Consider the following 16121-nt stretch of genomic DNA (forward strand, 5'->3'; position numbering starts at 1 on the left):
GTACTGTTCAATACTTCTTTAATTTCAATTTATCAATGTACAATATTGAAATTTTAGTGCTTCTTTTCAAAGTAAGTGCTTAAACGCTTCACCTCATCCATATTTTTTAGCACAAGTACTGTGTATATATTTGGCACTCTCTACATAATTATGTTAATATATATATATATTAGAAATCAGCCACAGTGTATGAACGCCTGTCCTGCATAAGTTAATCATAGTTACAGGAAAATAAAATCACATAAAACACACACTGCAAAAAAAAAAAAAAAGCATTTTTCAGTCAAAAATCAGCAGTCTTGATTTCCAGTAAAAATATATGAAATCCTTAAAACATGCAGCATTTACTTAGAATTGTTTTCACATGGTGCATTTTAAAATCAGAAAAAATACTTTTTTTTTTACTTAAAATGAAACAAAATTTGCCTACGAGATAAAAATAAATTCAAAATGTTAGGGGAAAATAAGTATTTTTATCCTAAACAGCTTTGATTCTCAAGTAAACTTCTTTTGTTTCAAAGGCATTTAGATATTTTAATGGAAAACAAGCTGTGTTTTTGCAGTGCATTTATTGCATTTGCTCTTCACCATTAGACTGCCATGCAAAACAAAATCATATCCGTCTATCTATGCAATAACCTGCTCAAATCCCATAAGACAGATATATATATATATATATATATATAAAAGACATCTTAATGCACGGAATCATTTACATTCAGGCAGTTCAGTTCAGATACAAGAGCGTCACCCAATGAAAGCAACCCAGTGTTTACGAGTAAGTGCATATATCCCAGTAAGTGCATGTTCAAATATAACGCAGACAGTTCACTCAAGAACCATTAAATAGCTAATGGAGGTAAATCTCGTCCGTTAACAGCATGCTGTGCTGCGCGGCTTTCTATGCAGGTTAACGGTGTCTGTCGGAATCAAATGCTCATGTCGTTCCTCCAAAGCCAGAACTCTTCTGACGGCTTCCTCGAACGCATCCGCGACATTAGTTGCGTCTTTAGCACTGGTTTCGAAATACGGGTATCCTCCGCTTTCCCTACACCACTCCTGAGCTTCCTCGCTGGTCACCTGCCTCTCCGTCACGTCCACCTTGTTGCCCAGAACCACGAACGGGAAGCTGTCGGGCTCCTTGACATCGGCGTAGAAGATGAACTCTTTCTTCCAGTTGTTGAGGTTGAGGAAGCTCTGGCTGTCGTCCACGCTGAAGGTCAGCAGGCAGCAGTCGGAGCCGCGGTAGAAGGGCGTCCGCAGGCTGCGGAATCTCTCCTGACCGGCCGTATCCCAGATCTGCAGCGTGACCGTGCGGCCGTCCACCTCCAGGTCTTTATTGAGGAACTCCACGCCGATGGTGTGAAAGAGATGGGTGTCGAACTTGTTAGTGACGTAGCGGTTCATGAGCGAGCTCTTTCCCACGCCACCGTCGCCCAGGAGAATGACTTTAAGAAGGGATGATTTGGATGACATGGTGTTTGTAGCCGTCGTCCTGTGAACTGAAGTTTAGGGACATTTTTAAGACTGAAATAAGTCATGATTCTCCAATAAAACAGTTTGTTTACACTATCGGTCAAACGTTAGGAGCAATTTAGATGTGGTTGAAAGAAGTCTTTTCTGCTCACCAAGGCTGCATTTATTTGATCAATAATAGAATACAAACTGTAAAAATGTGAAAAATTATTATAATTTAAAACAGCTGTTTTCTATGTGAATATGTGTTAAACTGTAATTTATTTCTGTGATGCGCAGCTGTATTTTCAGCATCATTACTCCAGTCTTCAGCGTCACATGATCTTCAGAAATCATTCTAATATTCTGATTTGCTGCCTAAGAAACATATATATATATAAGTTACAGTAAAGACATTTATAATGTTACAAAAGATTTCTATTTAAAATAAATGCTGTTCTTTTCTATTCATCTGTGAATCCTGAAAAATAAAATGCATCACAGTTTCCAGGAGAATATTGTGCAGCACAACAGTTTTCAACATTGATAATAATCAGAAATGTTTGTTGAGCAGCAAATCAGCATATTAGAATGATTTCTGAAGATCATGTGACACTGAAGACTGCAGTAATGATGCTGAAAATACAGCTGCGCATCACAGAAATAAATTACAGTTTACAATGGATACAACAGAATATATTTATATTCAATTCCAATAATATTATTGCACTAATATTAAATATATTTTTTTAAAAATTGCATTTTTTTAATTGCAATATTTGGTAAAATTAGGGAGAAATTAGCTTACCTTTACTGCCTCAAATAATTCATCGTTCAAAACCTAGAACAAAAAATTGCTAAATTATAAATATTATCCCAACATATTATACCAGTCAAATTAAGATCCTTACAGAGACTTCTCGCACTAGAGAGAATATTGTAATGTGTTGTTTGCAGAAATTATTCAACAATTTACAGTTATTCATGCTGAAGTGAGATGTGTTACAGAAACATTCACATAGAGCATATTACATCAATTATTATTATTATTATTATTCATGTTTCTATATGCAGTATAATGACTGTGTAGTTTTTGATTTTCACAAAAAGCAGAAATAAAACCACTAAAAGTATAAAAATGCATCCAATCCAATAACTAATAAATATATATATATATATTTTTTTTTTTTTTTTGTGTGAAAATGAAATAAAAACTACATTGTGTTTAAACATCCAATAACTGATATAATTTTAATGGTTTTATTTATTTTTGTTACAACAAATACATTATGCTTAAACATCAAATAACTGATTATAATTTTAATGGTTTTATTTATTTTTGTTACAACAAATACATTATGCTTAAACATCAAATAATTGATTATAATTTGTAATGATTTTATTTCTGTTATCTATGATTAAACATCCAATAACCAATATAATTTTTTATCTTTTTTTTGGTGAAAATAAAAACTACATTATGTTTAAATACCCAATAACTGATGTAATTTTTATTTTTTTTATTTGTGTTTTTGTAAAAATAAAAACTACATCAGCACTGTACTGCAACAACAGAAACATCTCAGCACTGCTTATAAAATACAATATAGCTCAGCCTTTTACTACACAAGATAGAAATCAAGCTAACATTGCTCTGATAGGCCCAGTAATGCTGGACATGAGAAGATGGTACAGCACTAAATGAAGGCATGAGCTGCTGGCGGTCAGTCGGTCATGTGCTCCTGTCTGTCCTGCATCACATGCAGCAGTGCGTTACAATTCAGACAACATGCAACACGGCAAGTTTAAACACACACAGAATGACTTCATTACAATCACACAAGAACACACTCACTGACTTCAATGCGGCTGAGACTTACAAGCAATACTTATTTTTACATGGAAACCATTTGTTTTTCCTCCATTCAGTTTATTTTTGCATGGAAACCAATGAGGGTCAATTTGACCAGCAGGAGGGTTAAATGACCTGATTCAGAAATTAATTCAAATGTTCCAGTTTAATCGGTTCAAAAATGTGAAAATAATGCTGGGAACATCTTGTCATCTTATGAGGTATGAATGTGGTTGAAACTATGAAACGAGTGGTTAAAACCGCTTATATGGCTAATATTTCAAATACTTGATTCTGATTGGCCAATCCATGCAATCAGAATAATATATACCATATTACATTATATTATTTAGAAATCCTTATATATATATATATTTTTTTTATGACTATATACATTATTATATTACATATATTATTATATATTGCTTAAGGAAAGCATAGTATATAAAGTAATACAACAAATAGTGTCATGTATCAATATGTATAATAATTTATTTATTATTATTAATAATAATAATAATAATATTATGATTTATTTTGAACACGTTATGGTAACGATAGTTTGAATCAGGATGTATTAATGACTATTAATGACTAATATATCACTTAAAATGACACATTTATTTTGAGATGAAATATGAGCCGGACATGTTTTGATGATATTCGCACTATTCATTTATTTACAAATAGAAGCGATTAACAAACCAAACGAGGACGACATTTATAATGAAGAAAACCCACCAAACCCATAAATGACTGAGTTGTTGAACTCGAGACTAAACGACACAAAGTGAATCAGTCAGAAGGAAATAAACAGCTCTGTGTGTGTAATGCTGTTAACTGGAGCTTTAAAACAGCGAATTTAACTCCTATTTGAGCTGAAAGCGACTCGGTCTCACCTGCAGCTCTCTCTGAGCACATCGAGCTTCAATAACCGGACATCTCGATTCGATAAAAAGACACAAAACAAGCAATAAAGCGAAACAAGACGAGTTTGAGAGCTCTTCCTCTGATCTCTGATGGTGCCACACTCCTGCAATCCTATTGGCCGGTGAGTGTCATGTGACCCCGCTGGCTGATAGTCGATCACGTGATGTGTTGCTACATAAACAGAAGAGTTCAGGAGCCGGATGATAAACAGCTAGTGGTGCGCAGAGCGAGGCACCCGTCTCTACGGCGACACCTAGTGCTTATCTTCAAGTAGTGCTCTGAAACAGCTTCGACAGAGAAGCAGGCGAATTTACGAATTATAACTTATGTTGTGTTCGTAGAAGCTTCAAGTGATTTGGGGGCGTGGTTAGTGTTCTCGACTGGAGCGCTGTTACCATGGTTTCGAATCCCGCGTGAAGCGCTCATTTATATAATTATAATAAGCATTTAAAATTTTATTGTTCTGTTATTGTAATGCGTTGAAACATCGGTCTGACATCTGAATGAACTCTTTGTGAATAAATATGTTATTTTGATCATGAAAAATGAACATTAATAAAAGACATCAAGCCACTTTTTTTTTTTTTTTACATATAAAGATTTTTATTTAAAAATATGGATTTTCTAAACAGTGTCTCAACACTTTGTGATCTGAATTAGATTTCATACAATGCATACCTTGCTCAGATGGCCCAGCAGTGTCAATATCAGGCCTAGGTACAGGGACACTGTTACCATCCTCTGCACCCCCCAAACATTTAACCTTTCGTTACTAAAATCATATAATCACAGTTTTTAATGTAAAAAATAATAAAATAAAAATAAAAGCATTGTTCTGGTTCTGAAACTGAGACAAAAATAGTTTTCAGTGAGTCACAGAGACTTTGTTCTGAGAATCAGATTTATAAACAACTTTAATCAAGTATTTTCATAGTATTTATATTTCATTCAATTCTACGCCGACGTCAAGGAGCCCGACATATATTCAATATTCCATGTGGATTACATCATTTACGTCAATGAAAGAATTATGATTTCACATATATAACTGAAATAAACAATTATTCATTTAGTCTCATGATGAACAAATATTGAAATTGTGATATGGATTAAATATTGGAAACATAATGAATGTAAAAGATGAAAGCAGGTTGATCCAGAACTACAGGAGTAACGTTTACTGACTATTGAACGGTAAGATCTTCAGAGAGTCACTACAGAAGAAAGGAAAGAGTGTGTGATTGAAGGAGGTTGTGAATGTGTGTAGATGTGTGTTAGTTACAGGATCAGAGAATGACACCGTTCCTCTGTCATAGTCCAGATACACTCTCACACGCTCGAGATCCTGTTTAACAGGAAAACCAAACCGTTCAGACCATCTGTACACCACACTCCAGACATCAGTGTTAAAGAAAACACCTCCCTTCCTTTGGTTTGATGCTGTAGTTACTCCAAGAATCCAGCCTGAACTCTCTTTAACCTCCACATCCCAGCAGCGTGTTCCTGAGTTAAAACCCTCTGAACCCAGAACACAGTAATTGTAGTCAAATCTCTCTGGATTATCAGGAAGCGGTTGATGGATCCCGCTGTATCTCACACTGGTCAGATCATCAGAAAGGAGGAGATATGGATGAGCTGTGTTTGGATCCAGAATCACAGGAGCTGATGAAACACAATCAACAGCTGCTTTTATTCTGATGTTCATATAATGATCAAGAGTGAACCGTACACAGATTATTATGAATTATGACACTTGTTCTATTGATCAAACATATCATTTTCCTCTGATCGCTGTCAGTTAGAGCTGCACGATTAATCATTAAAAGATCGCGATCTCGATTCAAACACCCACACGATCTCATTTCTAAATGACAACGATTCAGTGTTTATTAAACCTTTGATAAAATCATACTGGAACATTAAAATCTGTTTCCGTGCTGCCGCTGACACAGAGAGAGCAGTTATCATGTTTAGGTAAGAAACAGCTTCACAAACAGTCTTTTTAACCACAAAGTATTATTTCTGTCTTACAATCAATGTTCCCTCTAAACTGCGCGCGCGGCCGCGCACTTCTTCCACCGTGGCCGCGCAGAGAAATAATGTGCCGCACACACGCAAAAATGAGTTTTTGATTATAAAAAAGCCATTTGATTATATTCTAGTAAAAACGAAAGAATTGCCATGCTCGGGTAAACCGCTATAGAGTTAGAACCGGTGAATGTGGTTTACAGGTTGCATAGAAAGAGAACGATGTGATGTGCGCCAAACGAGTCGCTGTAGAAACCCAATACTTCAATGGTTGCGGATGAAGTAGCTCAAATCGAGAGCCAACGCAATGACATGTGAAATAACACGTTCTCATGTATTAAAGAAGAGTGGCTTGATTAAGTGCTGGAAATAGCGGACGATGGGCACAGAACGAGAACAAAACATTTACAGTCACACACAGGTGTATTGTGCAAACTGTACTTTAGGGATGTTTAGATAGCTATAGAAGAATTCACGTTCACGTTTTTTGTTTTTAGTATTTAACTTACAGATCTCAGTTTAAATGCTTAAGTTGTTTTGATATTATATTATATTATGTTAGGCCTATATTATAAACCTAATAAATAATTGACCTTGTTTTTTTAACGGAGTCACTTATGTTCATCAAGGCTGTATTTATTTTATCAAAATACAGAAAAAAATCCCCAGTAATATTGTGAACTCTTTTAATTGCTATTGCGATTTCTAATATTGGTTTTCTATTTTAATATATTTTAAAATATAGTGTATTCCTGTAAAGCAGCAGAGCTGTATTTTCAGCATCATTACTCCACTCTTCAGTGTCACATGATCTTCAGAAATCATTCTAATATTCTGATTTATTATCAGCGTTGAAGCTGTTGTGCTGCTTAATATTTTTTGGAACTTTTTTTCTTTGATTCTTTGATTAGGCTAATAAAAAGTTAAAAAGAACAGCATTAATTAAAAATATAAATAGTTTCTAACAATGTACGTCTTTACTATCACTTTTTATCCATTTAACACATCCTTGCTGAATAAAAGTATTAATACAAAATAAGAAAGAAAAAAAATGTACTGATCCCAAACTTTTGAATAGTATAGTGTATATTGTAACACAAAATTTCTATTTTGAATAAACACTGTTCTTTTTAACATATATTTCTCAAAGAATCCTGAAAAATATCACAGGTCCCATAAAATATTAAGCAGCACAACCTTTTCAAACATTGATTATAAATTAGCATATTAGAATGATTTCTGAAGGATCATGTGACTCTGAAAATTTAGCTTTGCTTCACAGGAATAAATTATATTTGACAGTATATTAAAATAGAAAACTTGTATTTTAAATTGCAATAATATTTCACAATATTATTTTGTGAAATAATATTCCGTATTTTTAATCAAACAGATACAGCCTTGATGAGCCTAAGAAACTTCTTTAAAAAAAGTACTGATCCCAAACTTTTGAACAGCATGTATTGTACTGTAAAATGTTTTCTCAGATAACCTAAAATGTGCATTATTTAGTCATGTCAAGGGTCAAACCAAATATAAATAGCACATTAAAGTTAAAAGTTACACACGCGTGGCATAAAGAATGTTTTTGCTCAGGTGATCAAGGTGGTCAAATGTCCGCCCAATAGAGAAAAGTTTTGCTCAGCAAGAAAAAAATTAAAGGGAACATTGCTTACAATCATTCATATTATCACAGAAATACTGGGATAAACGTTTATAGTTTGGATATAAACACTGATGTCTATGGTTGCGATCGAGGGTGTAGTTTTGGTTTGAACATCGGGGGGGTTGAAGTGTGAACTGTTTTAGTGAACACCCTTGTCATGCTCCCTCATAAGCTTTATTTATTTATATGTTTGTTTGCTTATATGTTTATTTTTGTAAAATGGTCTTTTACACATGGCTCTCGATTCTGACTTGTACTTGCTCTTATGAAAATGTAGTTCTTAACTGTAGTGTTTGTCATAATAAGGCCAGCCTATTAATCATTTCCAGGCCAATAATGACTTTTTATTATTAATCTATATAGCATTTGTTATAAAAAATAACACATATTTAGGAACAATAGCTACAGCATGCCACAGTTGTAATATAAATCTATAGGGAATAATCTATTATAATTCTACAACAATTTAGACACAGTTTCCCACAATAAATAAGCCTACAATAAAACATGATAAATTAAGGTGGTCATGAGTAGTTTAAAGAGATTTTAATTAGTAGTGCTGCTGCAAGATTGTTTTCTCCTCTTTTCATCAGTCTTTTTAGTTTATGTGCCTTTTTTAGATAATGTTCTACTTTCTCCAAAGCATTTTAAAGTGACAATTTCTCAATAGAATTAAAATATTTCATACATTTGACATCAGCTTCACGATAGCAACTTGCAACTTGTACTTGCTAGATCTGGTTATTTTACATAAAAAACAAACAAACAAACAAACAAACAAACAAAAACAACAAAAAAAACGGGTTGATTCGGTTGTTCTGAAGGAATGTAATTTTTTTTTTTTTACCGATCTGGTATTTGGGGTCAATATAACCCCACACTGAAATTAATGGGAAATGAGAAAAAAATCTATATTATTTTTCATGTCAAAAAAAAAAAAATCAATAAATATGGCATATATCTGAAAATTTCCACACAGAAATGAAGGCCTGGTACTAGAGCACAAATACAATGTGGAACGAGCATACGCACTCACACACACTTACACACACACTTACACACACACACACACACACATACACATATATTTTATAATGTTTTAGTATATATTTACAAAATATATATCAGAAAAGTTGTGAGAGGAGCAGTTAGTCACTTCCAGAAGAATGAATGGCTCTCTATGGGCCTCTGCTGGATATATATGATCATTACACTATTCTTTCAAAAACTGTGATTTCTACGAGTTTTTCTCTAACCAGCAGATGATAGAATTCTACACCTAACACCTAGATCAATATCCAGAAACAACTTAAATCAAATTTTAGATCATCATTTAAGTGTTTTCTCTCATGAAAATGTAATATTTCACACGCAAGCTAACGGTGTAGTTGAGGATTTTTGTGGTAAATTGGTACAAAAGTACTTCATATCTCCCAAAACACAGCTTTAATGTATAGACGAGAAGTAAACAAAAAAAAAAAAAAAGGATATAGTATTTGTATGATTAAAAATGTATATATTTTTTAAAATTACTCTATCAATTTTGGGGTCATATTGACACCAAATACCATTAATGTGCAGGAAATGAGAACCATATTTCTTTCAAATTAATTAAACACTTAAAGAGATTGCGGCAATTAATATTTTGTCACAAATTATTTTGTTTTGTTCAGAATCGTGAGAGAATCGTGATTTCTATTTGAGACAAAACAAATCATGATTCTCAATTAATCCAGAATCATGCAGCTTTACTCTCAGTGTTGTTACAGTAAATATGTGCTTGAGAAATGTTAGATTTGATAATCAATCAAACTGAACTGAGATCTGCTGTATCACTGTAACTGTAAATATCATGTGGAGCAAAGTTGTTCTTCTCTTGTTTACGGCTCATTTTGGTGTAGTAGCTCATCTGGTTATTCACACATAATGCTGAAATCTGTAAATATTCCCTCATGCATCATTTCCAGTGTATGTGTAACAGCACAGATCTTCTCCAGACTCACTGTTTTGGACGATGTCCTGCATCTTCTTCCAGACTCTGAAGGGCAGGTTGCCCAAGTATCGTGGCACATGAATCAAAGCTCCAGAAGGCGTCTGTGGATCCGGCTGTGAGATCTGGACTCTGGAAGAACATTCAGGATCAGAACTGCAGTGGCTTTGGCTTCAGAAGCAGAGAGACCAGAGACACCAGCAGATCACTCACCTTTCCATCGTGACTGGAAACTCCTGCAGAACAAACACACCATTTATCATCAAGAACTCAATCAATCATCAATCAATCAATCAATGGATGATCTGAAATCAGACCTTTAGAAAGCAGACGTCATTGGCTTTCATCATCTCCTCCGTGTCTTTGATTGTGTGTGAAAGAGCTGAGATGTGTCTGTTCATCTCCTCCAGCTTCTCCTTCATCATCTGCTTCTTCTGCTCCTCTTCCTCTCTCAGTGCAGTGATTGTAGCTTCTTCTTCATCTCTGAGAAACTGATGAAGCTTCTCAAACTGCTGTTTAATCTGACGCTCTGTGTGCTCAGCTTGAGACTGAAATCAAATCACATTCACTTCAATCATCTCCATCAACACACATCAACACATCACATCATTCAGATCCAAGAGAAACTCAGACACCGACAGATAACAGATCCAGAAGCTGATCGCTGCTCATCATTTACAACAACTCGGTACTTTTAAGGGTACGGACAGAATTGCGTCGGTACTACTGAGTATCGATTCACATTAAATCATTCGGTACCAAATTTCGGTACCTGAGAACGCATTTGGGCAACTCTTTAAAACACAACACACACTGCAAACCCAAATGTTCTGAAGTGCTCTTAATTTTCTAGGGTCATATGGTTTCCGCGAAGACGCAGACAAGATGGCGGAGTCCATTCATAAAAACGGAATTTACTCTAAAGCGCGGAATGCCACGGAATTCGTCCATTTTTGGATGAATAAAAGAAGCTCTGTTACTTTATTGGAATCGCGATATGAACTAGTGTATGTGAATATTAAAACGCAAAACGAGGGTTTTAATATGAATCCTGCATGTTCTGTTAGCCTCGGTATGTATGAATGGCGGAGACGCTGTTTTGTTTACTACACAAATACTCAGTGGTGGAGGTAACGAATTACAACTACTCACGTTACTGTAATTAAGTAGTTTTTTCAGGTACTTGTACTTTTTTGAGTATATTTTTAAAGCTGTACTTTTACTTGTACTTAAGTACAAATTTATCAAAATAATCTACTTTGTTACTTTTAAATCATAGTTCGTTATCGAGTACGCCCACAATTTGAATTGATATTCAAACATTTGACAGCATTTCAGTAGCCAATAAAGATATACGATCGTAAACCGCGCGGGATTGCAGGTATTCTGCATAATTTTAATCATTCCTGCGCAAATGTGGCAAGCGCTTTATTGTAACATGAGAACATAGTCATGTAACGTTAATCTCAGAAAACTGGATGCGAGCTCTCAAATAGGCCTAATTTATACAAAACTGCCTGTCCTCTCACTCTATATTGCTTGCGAGCAGACTGTGCGCAATCGCATTTCTCCGTGCTTTTAAAGTAGAAATTATTTATCTTTGCTCCTGGATTAAACTTTGTGAAAGGTTATCAACCATTCAGAATAGATCCACGCCTGACCGATGGAAATGCTACTGGACACTGTATTGGCTGTAAGTGAAGTGCACCAGAAAGTCTTTCAACAATCAAAGATGGATCTTTAATTTCTTTACAATGTAGTTTGTGCTAGAAATGTTTTGGAATGGGATATTTGTATGATTTGTACTGTACATATAAATATCCTAGTCTGTGCAACTGCATCATTGTACAGACATTACAGGTCAAAGCCATCTGATGTTCCATTTCTCTAAATAAATAACATATATGGCTCTTAAAACACTGCCTATAAAATATTTATCTTGTCATATTTTGAATACCTCAACTGAATTGCGGTCATTTGTTTTATAATTTTATTACTGACTGTGTACTTGTCTTTTTTTTTGTAAATTCAATTCAGTTTGAAATCAAGCTTCCTTTTGCTGTAAGCTTTTGCAACAAAGTCACCCTATTTTAAAGACACACATACACAGAATGAGAAAATGTTTAAGATTGAGATTTTTGTAATGGTAATTGATCACTGTTTATATGTATGTAAATACAATCCTCTTTGAAAATGTTCATCATGTAAAGCGAACGTGTCTCTTTAGACGACTTTGATTAAACCACTCAAAGCTTGACAAAATGATTGCCTTGAAAAAAATGGATGAACAAAAAAAAATTAGATCTTAAAATACCTATGGCAGTATACAGTATAGTTTTGCCAATGGTATTGAAAATGATTAAAGTCGTCATAAAATGACGCCATAAAGTGCACATTACTAGTCTTGTGGTGAACAATTAAACTGTGCAAGTCAATACATCGAGAAGAAAAAACAAAAAACAAAAAAAATAACATGTCTGCCATCGTAATCTCGCGGTGATTTTCGGACTCTGCATCTCACAACATGAACACATGAACTTACAGGCTGTGAGAGTCACTTCATGAGAATTTTACCGTTTCATTTGAGAAAACTAGCATCATATCATACTGTATACACACAGAAACTTCATTGCAACCTGTCAAAATAAAAGTGCGGTTTATCATGTAACAGAAACATATTACTTAATGCACGTCTTTATATATTCCATTTACTGACAAATTTAAATAAAACAATTAAATGATAAAAATAATCATTACAACCACATTAACGACTTAATTATAGAAAAAAAATACAATTATTATTAAACATTTTTTTAAAGGAATATTCACACGATTTTTCTACCGTGTATTAATTTTAACAGTAAGCCTCTGTTTGTTCGCCAAGAAATAAAAGGGTTTCATGCCTTCATTTGATTATCAGAAAAAATAAAACAAGAATTTCTGGAAGAAAAAAAAGAAAAAGAAATTTGTAGGGCCCTATTGTTCAAAATGTTGAAATTTAGAGTTTTGGACTTATTTTTTCACTGAAATAAATGTTTTTGTTATTACACAGAGAGTAAAGTACCGAAAAAAGGTACCGTTGGGTACCGGTACTGTACCGGTTCAAATGTGAACGGTACATATAACAAATCATAATTGTGTACAGTGATCTTACAGCTGTACTGAAAATGACTCTTGATTGTGTTTCCTCACCTTGATGTGTTGAACTGTTTTCTCAAACTCTTCTGTCATGTTTTCTCTCTTTTTAAGTTTCTCCTGTAAAGACTTCAGTGCTGTATTGAGCTCCTCCTAGAATTGGACAAAATAAAAATATATAAAACACCAGATTACAGTGAATAGAAGAAAATACAGTGATCATACAGTGCAGTGAAAAAGTATTCCAGAAATTATGACAAAGAACGTGATTGAAATACATCAATCTGGAAGGGTTACAAAACCATTTAAAAGGTTCTTGGACCCCAAAGAACCAGAACGAGAGCCATTATCTCCAAATGAAAAAAACTCGGCACAGCAGCAAACCTTCACAGAAGTGGCTCAATATGGGGGCAAATACTTTTTACAGCAGAGTTTATGTCATATGAAGTTGAGTAAAATGGCAGAGAGAAATATTGAGTGCATGAATCTGATGATATCTGTGTTTATGATGATTTATTGTTCTTTACATATTAAATAAGAGACATTTGTCCTACCTTATATGATGAAACCACTTCACTGATGGGTCTGAATTTGTGATTGTCGTGTTGTTCTGAAGTAAAGCACACGACACACGCAGGCTGTTTGTCCTCCAGACAGAAGAGTTTGAGTTTCTCACTGTGTAAACTGCAGATCTCCTCAGATCCTGATGAACAGCTCTCATTTGTCTCCTTCAGGAACGACTCACACAAGTTTTTTAATGCAAGATTTAATGGAGGACTGTCTTTTGAGGATCTTCTCCTGCAGACAGGACACTCCTGAGTTTTCTTGATTCTCCAGAACTGTTGAAGACACTCTTTACAGACACTGTGACTACATGATAAAAGAACAGGAGCCTTGAAGATTTCACAGCACACGGGACAAGAAAGCTCTTCTACAGATGATGAAGCCATTTTCACTGTTTGAGCTCCAGCAATCTAAACTTTACTTTCACTTTCTGAACGACGGTTTCAAACATGAATAACCAGGAGAATCACAAAGATCTGCTGTCTGTCCAGAAACAAACGTCTTCAATGTTTTTTTGTTCGTTGTCCACTGATGGCTGATTCTTGTTTGCTTTTGTCAAAGAGAAGAAAATCAGTGACAGAAAGGAGAAATAATAAGTCAGTCTCTTCCTGGTTAGTGTTGTAAGAGGGTGGAGTTTCTGATCATCTTTGTGTCTTTAACCCTTCAACTTTGAACCCTGAAATTTTTAAAAATTATTTAAAATTCTTATTATTGGATGCGTAAAAATAACCTCAAGCTGTTTTTTTTTTTAAGTTATGCTTTTATCTAAATTATCTAAATTAAAATGTTTACCATACTGTTGAGATGTCTGTTGATGGTAAAACTTTACATGTGTAGCACTGTTTCACTGCCTTTTAAAAAAAATAAAATAAACATACCTGTAATAGTAGGTCTTAGATATGTTTCATAATTATCAGTGTCCACATAAAATTAAATTTACTCAAAAGGAATGTTTATAGATGAATAGTACATATGCTGTATGGTATATGGTGGTCTAATTCGCTGACGACACAACGGTGATGATCTCTGATCACTGACAGCGATGAGACGGTCTACAGAGAGGAGGTGAGCGCGTGGACTAAATGGTGTCAGAAGAAGCACTTCTCACTCAACATCCACAAGACCAAGAGCTGGTGGTGGATTTCAGGAGACAGAGCAGAGAACACACACCCATCACCATCGACAAGACACCTGTGGAGCGGGTAAACAGCTTTATGTTCCTCTGCGTTCACATCAATGAGGATCTCACATGGTACGCTCACACAGACGCAGTGCTGAAGAAGACACATCGACTCTTCTTCCTGAGACGGCTGAGGAAGTTTGGATCGAGCCCAGCATCCTCAGATCATTCTACACCTGCGCTGTGGAGAGCTTTCTGACCGGCTGCATCACTGCTTGTTTGGAAACAGCACCGCTGGAAACCGCAAAGCTCTGCAGAGGTGAGCTTCCCTTCCTCCAGGACATCTACAGCAGGCGGTGTATAAGTAAAGCCCGGAGGATCATCAGTGACTGCAGCCACCCGTCCCATAGACCGCTCTGTCTGCTGCCCTCAGGAAGACGTCTCCGCAGCATCTGATCCCGCACTAGCCGACTGAAGGATAGCTTTCTCCCTCAGGCTATCAGGCTAAAGAACAGTCAGAACTAATACACCCTACAGCATATTCCCACTATACGGTATGCCACGCACTGCACTTTAACTCCAACACAGTTCAATACTGGACTATACGCACACACTGCACTTAATACAATAATCTATCTGCTACCACTGGATACCATCCAATGCACATCCATGACATTTTGTGTATCCAGTTTATGTATAATCTGCTGCACCTTCGCATATTATTGTGTGTATATATGTCTACATAATGTAGAATGTGTGCCTACTGTGTATAATGTGTATTGCTAACTGTAAGTATGTCTAATAGTACACTGTGTGTTCTGAGTATATGTATGTGTATATTGCACTGCTGTGTAAGTCTGTAGGTATGTAATGGTAATGTCTATATGTGAATTGTTTCTGCACTGTCTGGAGCACGCTCCCAAGAGCTTCACTCATCAAGACACATGTGCTGTGGTGATGTGACAATAAAAGTGATTTGATTTGATGTAATATCCAGGCCATATTCAGTGATTTGAATTCTTATAATTTTTGATAAAATCAGTCAATTTAAGTAAATTCAGTTAATTCAACAATTAAAAACATTTTACACAACAGGAACGTTTTTGTACAACAGGATTATTGCAAGCTTTGTAAAATATCTTAGTTCATTTATCGTCCATGAATATTTTTTAGTCATTTTACTCGATACACTGATGTTCAAACCAGACTTTTAGTTCCAAGCACAGACTGATCCGGTTCATTCTATAAAGCGGGGAACATAGCTGCTACTGTCAGGCCGATTATGAGTGTCATTTGGGCTCAGGCAGTGTTTTCAGTCTTTGTTTAAAGTCGTGTAGTGTGTGGTGTCTAAAGAATTTACAGGGGCTGGGTGCATAAATGG

At 35.2% G+C, this 16121-nt stretch overlaps 2 protein-coding genes across 2 annotated transcripts; both read right to left on the bottom strand.

Moving 5' to 3' along the window:
• Position 1: 1 nt before the first annotated feature.
• On the bottom strand, positions 2-4368 carry rab9a (RAB9A, member RAS oncogene family). The gene is made up of 3 exons (XM_058786152.1): positions 4207-4368; positions 2264-2296; positions 2-1502 (listed from the first exon to the last, which is right to left on the bottom strand). The coding sequence occupies exon 3, from the start codon at positions 1474-1476 to the stop codon at positions 874-876; it is 603 nt and encodes a 200-aa protein (XP_058642135.1). The 5' UTR covers positions 1477-1502; positions 2264-2296; positions 4207-4368; the 3' UTR covers positions 2-873.
• Positions 4369-5096: 728 nt separating this feature from the next.
• Positions 5097-14229, bottom strand: LOC131547570 (nuclear factor 7, ovary-like). The gene is made up of 6 exons (XM_058788236.1): positions 13611-14229; positions 13114-13209; positions 10239-10469; positions 10135-10157; positions 9935-10053; positions 5097-5899 (listed from the first exon to the last, which is right to left on the bottom strand). The coding sequence occupies exons 1-6, from the start codon at positions 14004-14006 to the stop codon at positions 5415-5417; spliced, it is 1350 nt and encodes a 449-aa protein (XP_058644219.1). The 5' UTR covers positions 14007-14229; the 3' UTR covers positions 5097-5414.
• Between the last annotated feature and the right edge of the window lie 1892 nt (positions 14230-16121).

This window comes from Onychostoma macrolepis, chromosome 09 (assembly GCF_012432095.1).
Source record: "Onychostoma macrolepis isolate SWU-2019 chromosome 09, ASM1243209v1, whole genome shotgun sequence".
Lineage (NCBI taxonomy): Eukaryota > Metazoa > Chordata > Actinopteri > Cypriniformes > Cyprinidae > Onychostoma > Onychostoma macrolepis.

Coding starts and splice junctions, on each gene's coding strand:
- LOC131547570 (XM_058788236.1), bottom strand. CDS start 14,006: ATGGCTTCATCATCTGTAGAAGAGCTTTCTTGTCCCGTGTGCTGTGAA. Junction 10,158..10,238: donor ATGACGTCTGCTTTCTAAAG/GTCTGATTTCAG, acceptor TTTGTTCTGCAG/GAGTTTCCAGTCACGATGGA. Junction 5,900..9,934: donor GCAGGACATCGTCCAAAACA/GTGAGTCTGGAG, acceptor GTGTTTCATCAG/CTCCTGTGATTCTGGATCCA.
- rab9a (XM_058786152.1), bottom strand. CDS start 1,476: ATGTCATCCAAATCATCCCTTCTTAAAGTCATTCTCCTGGGCGACGGT.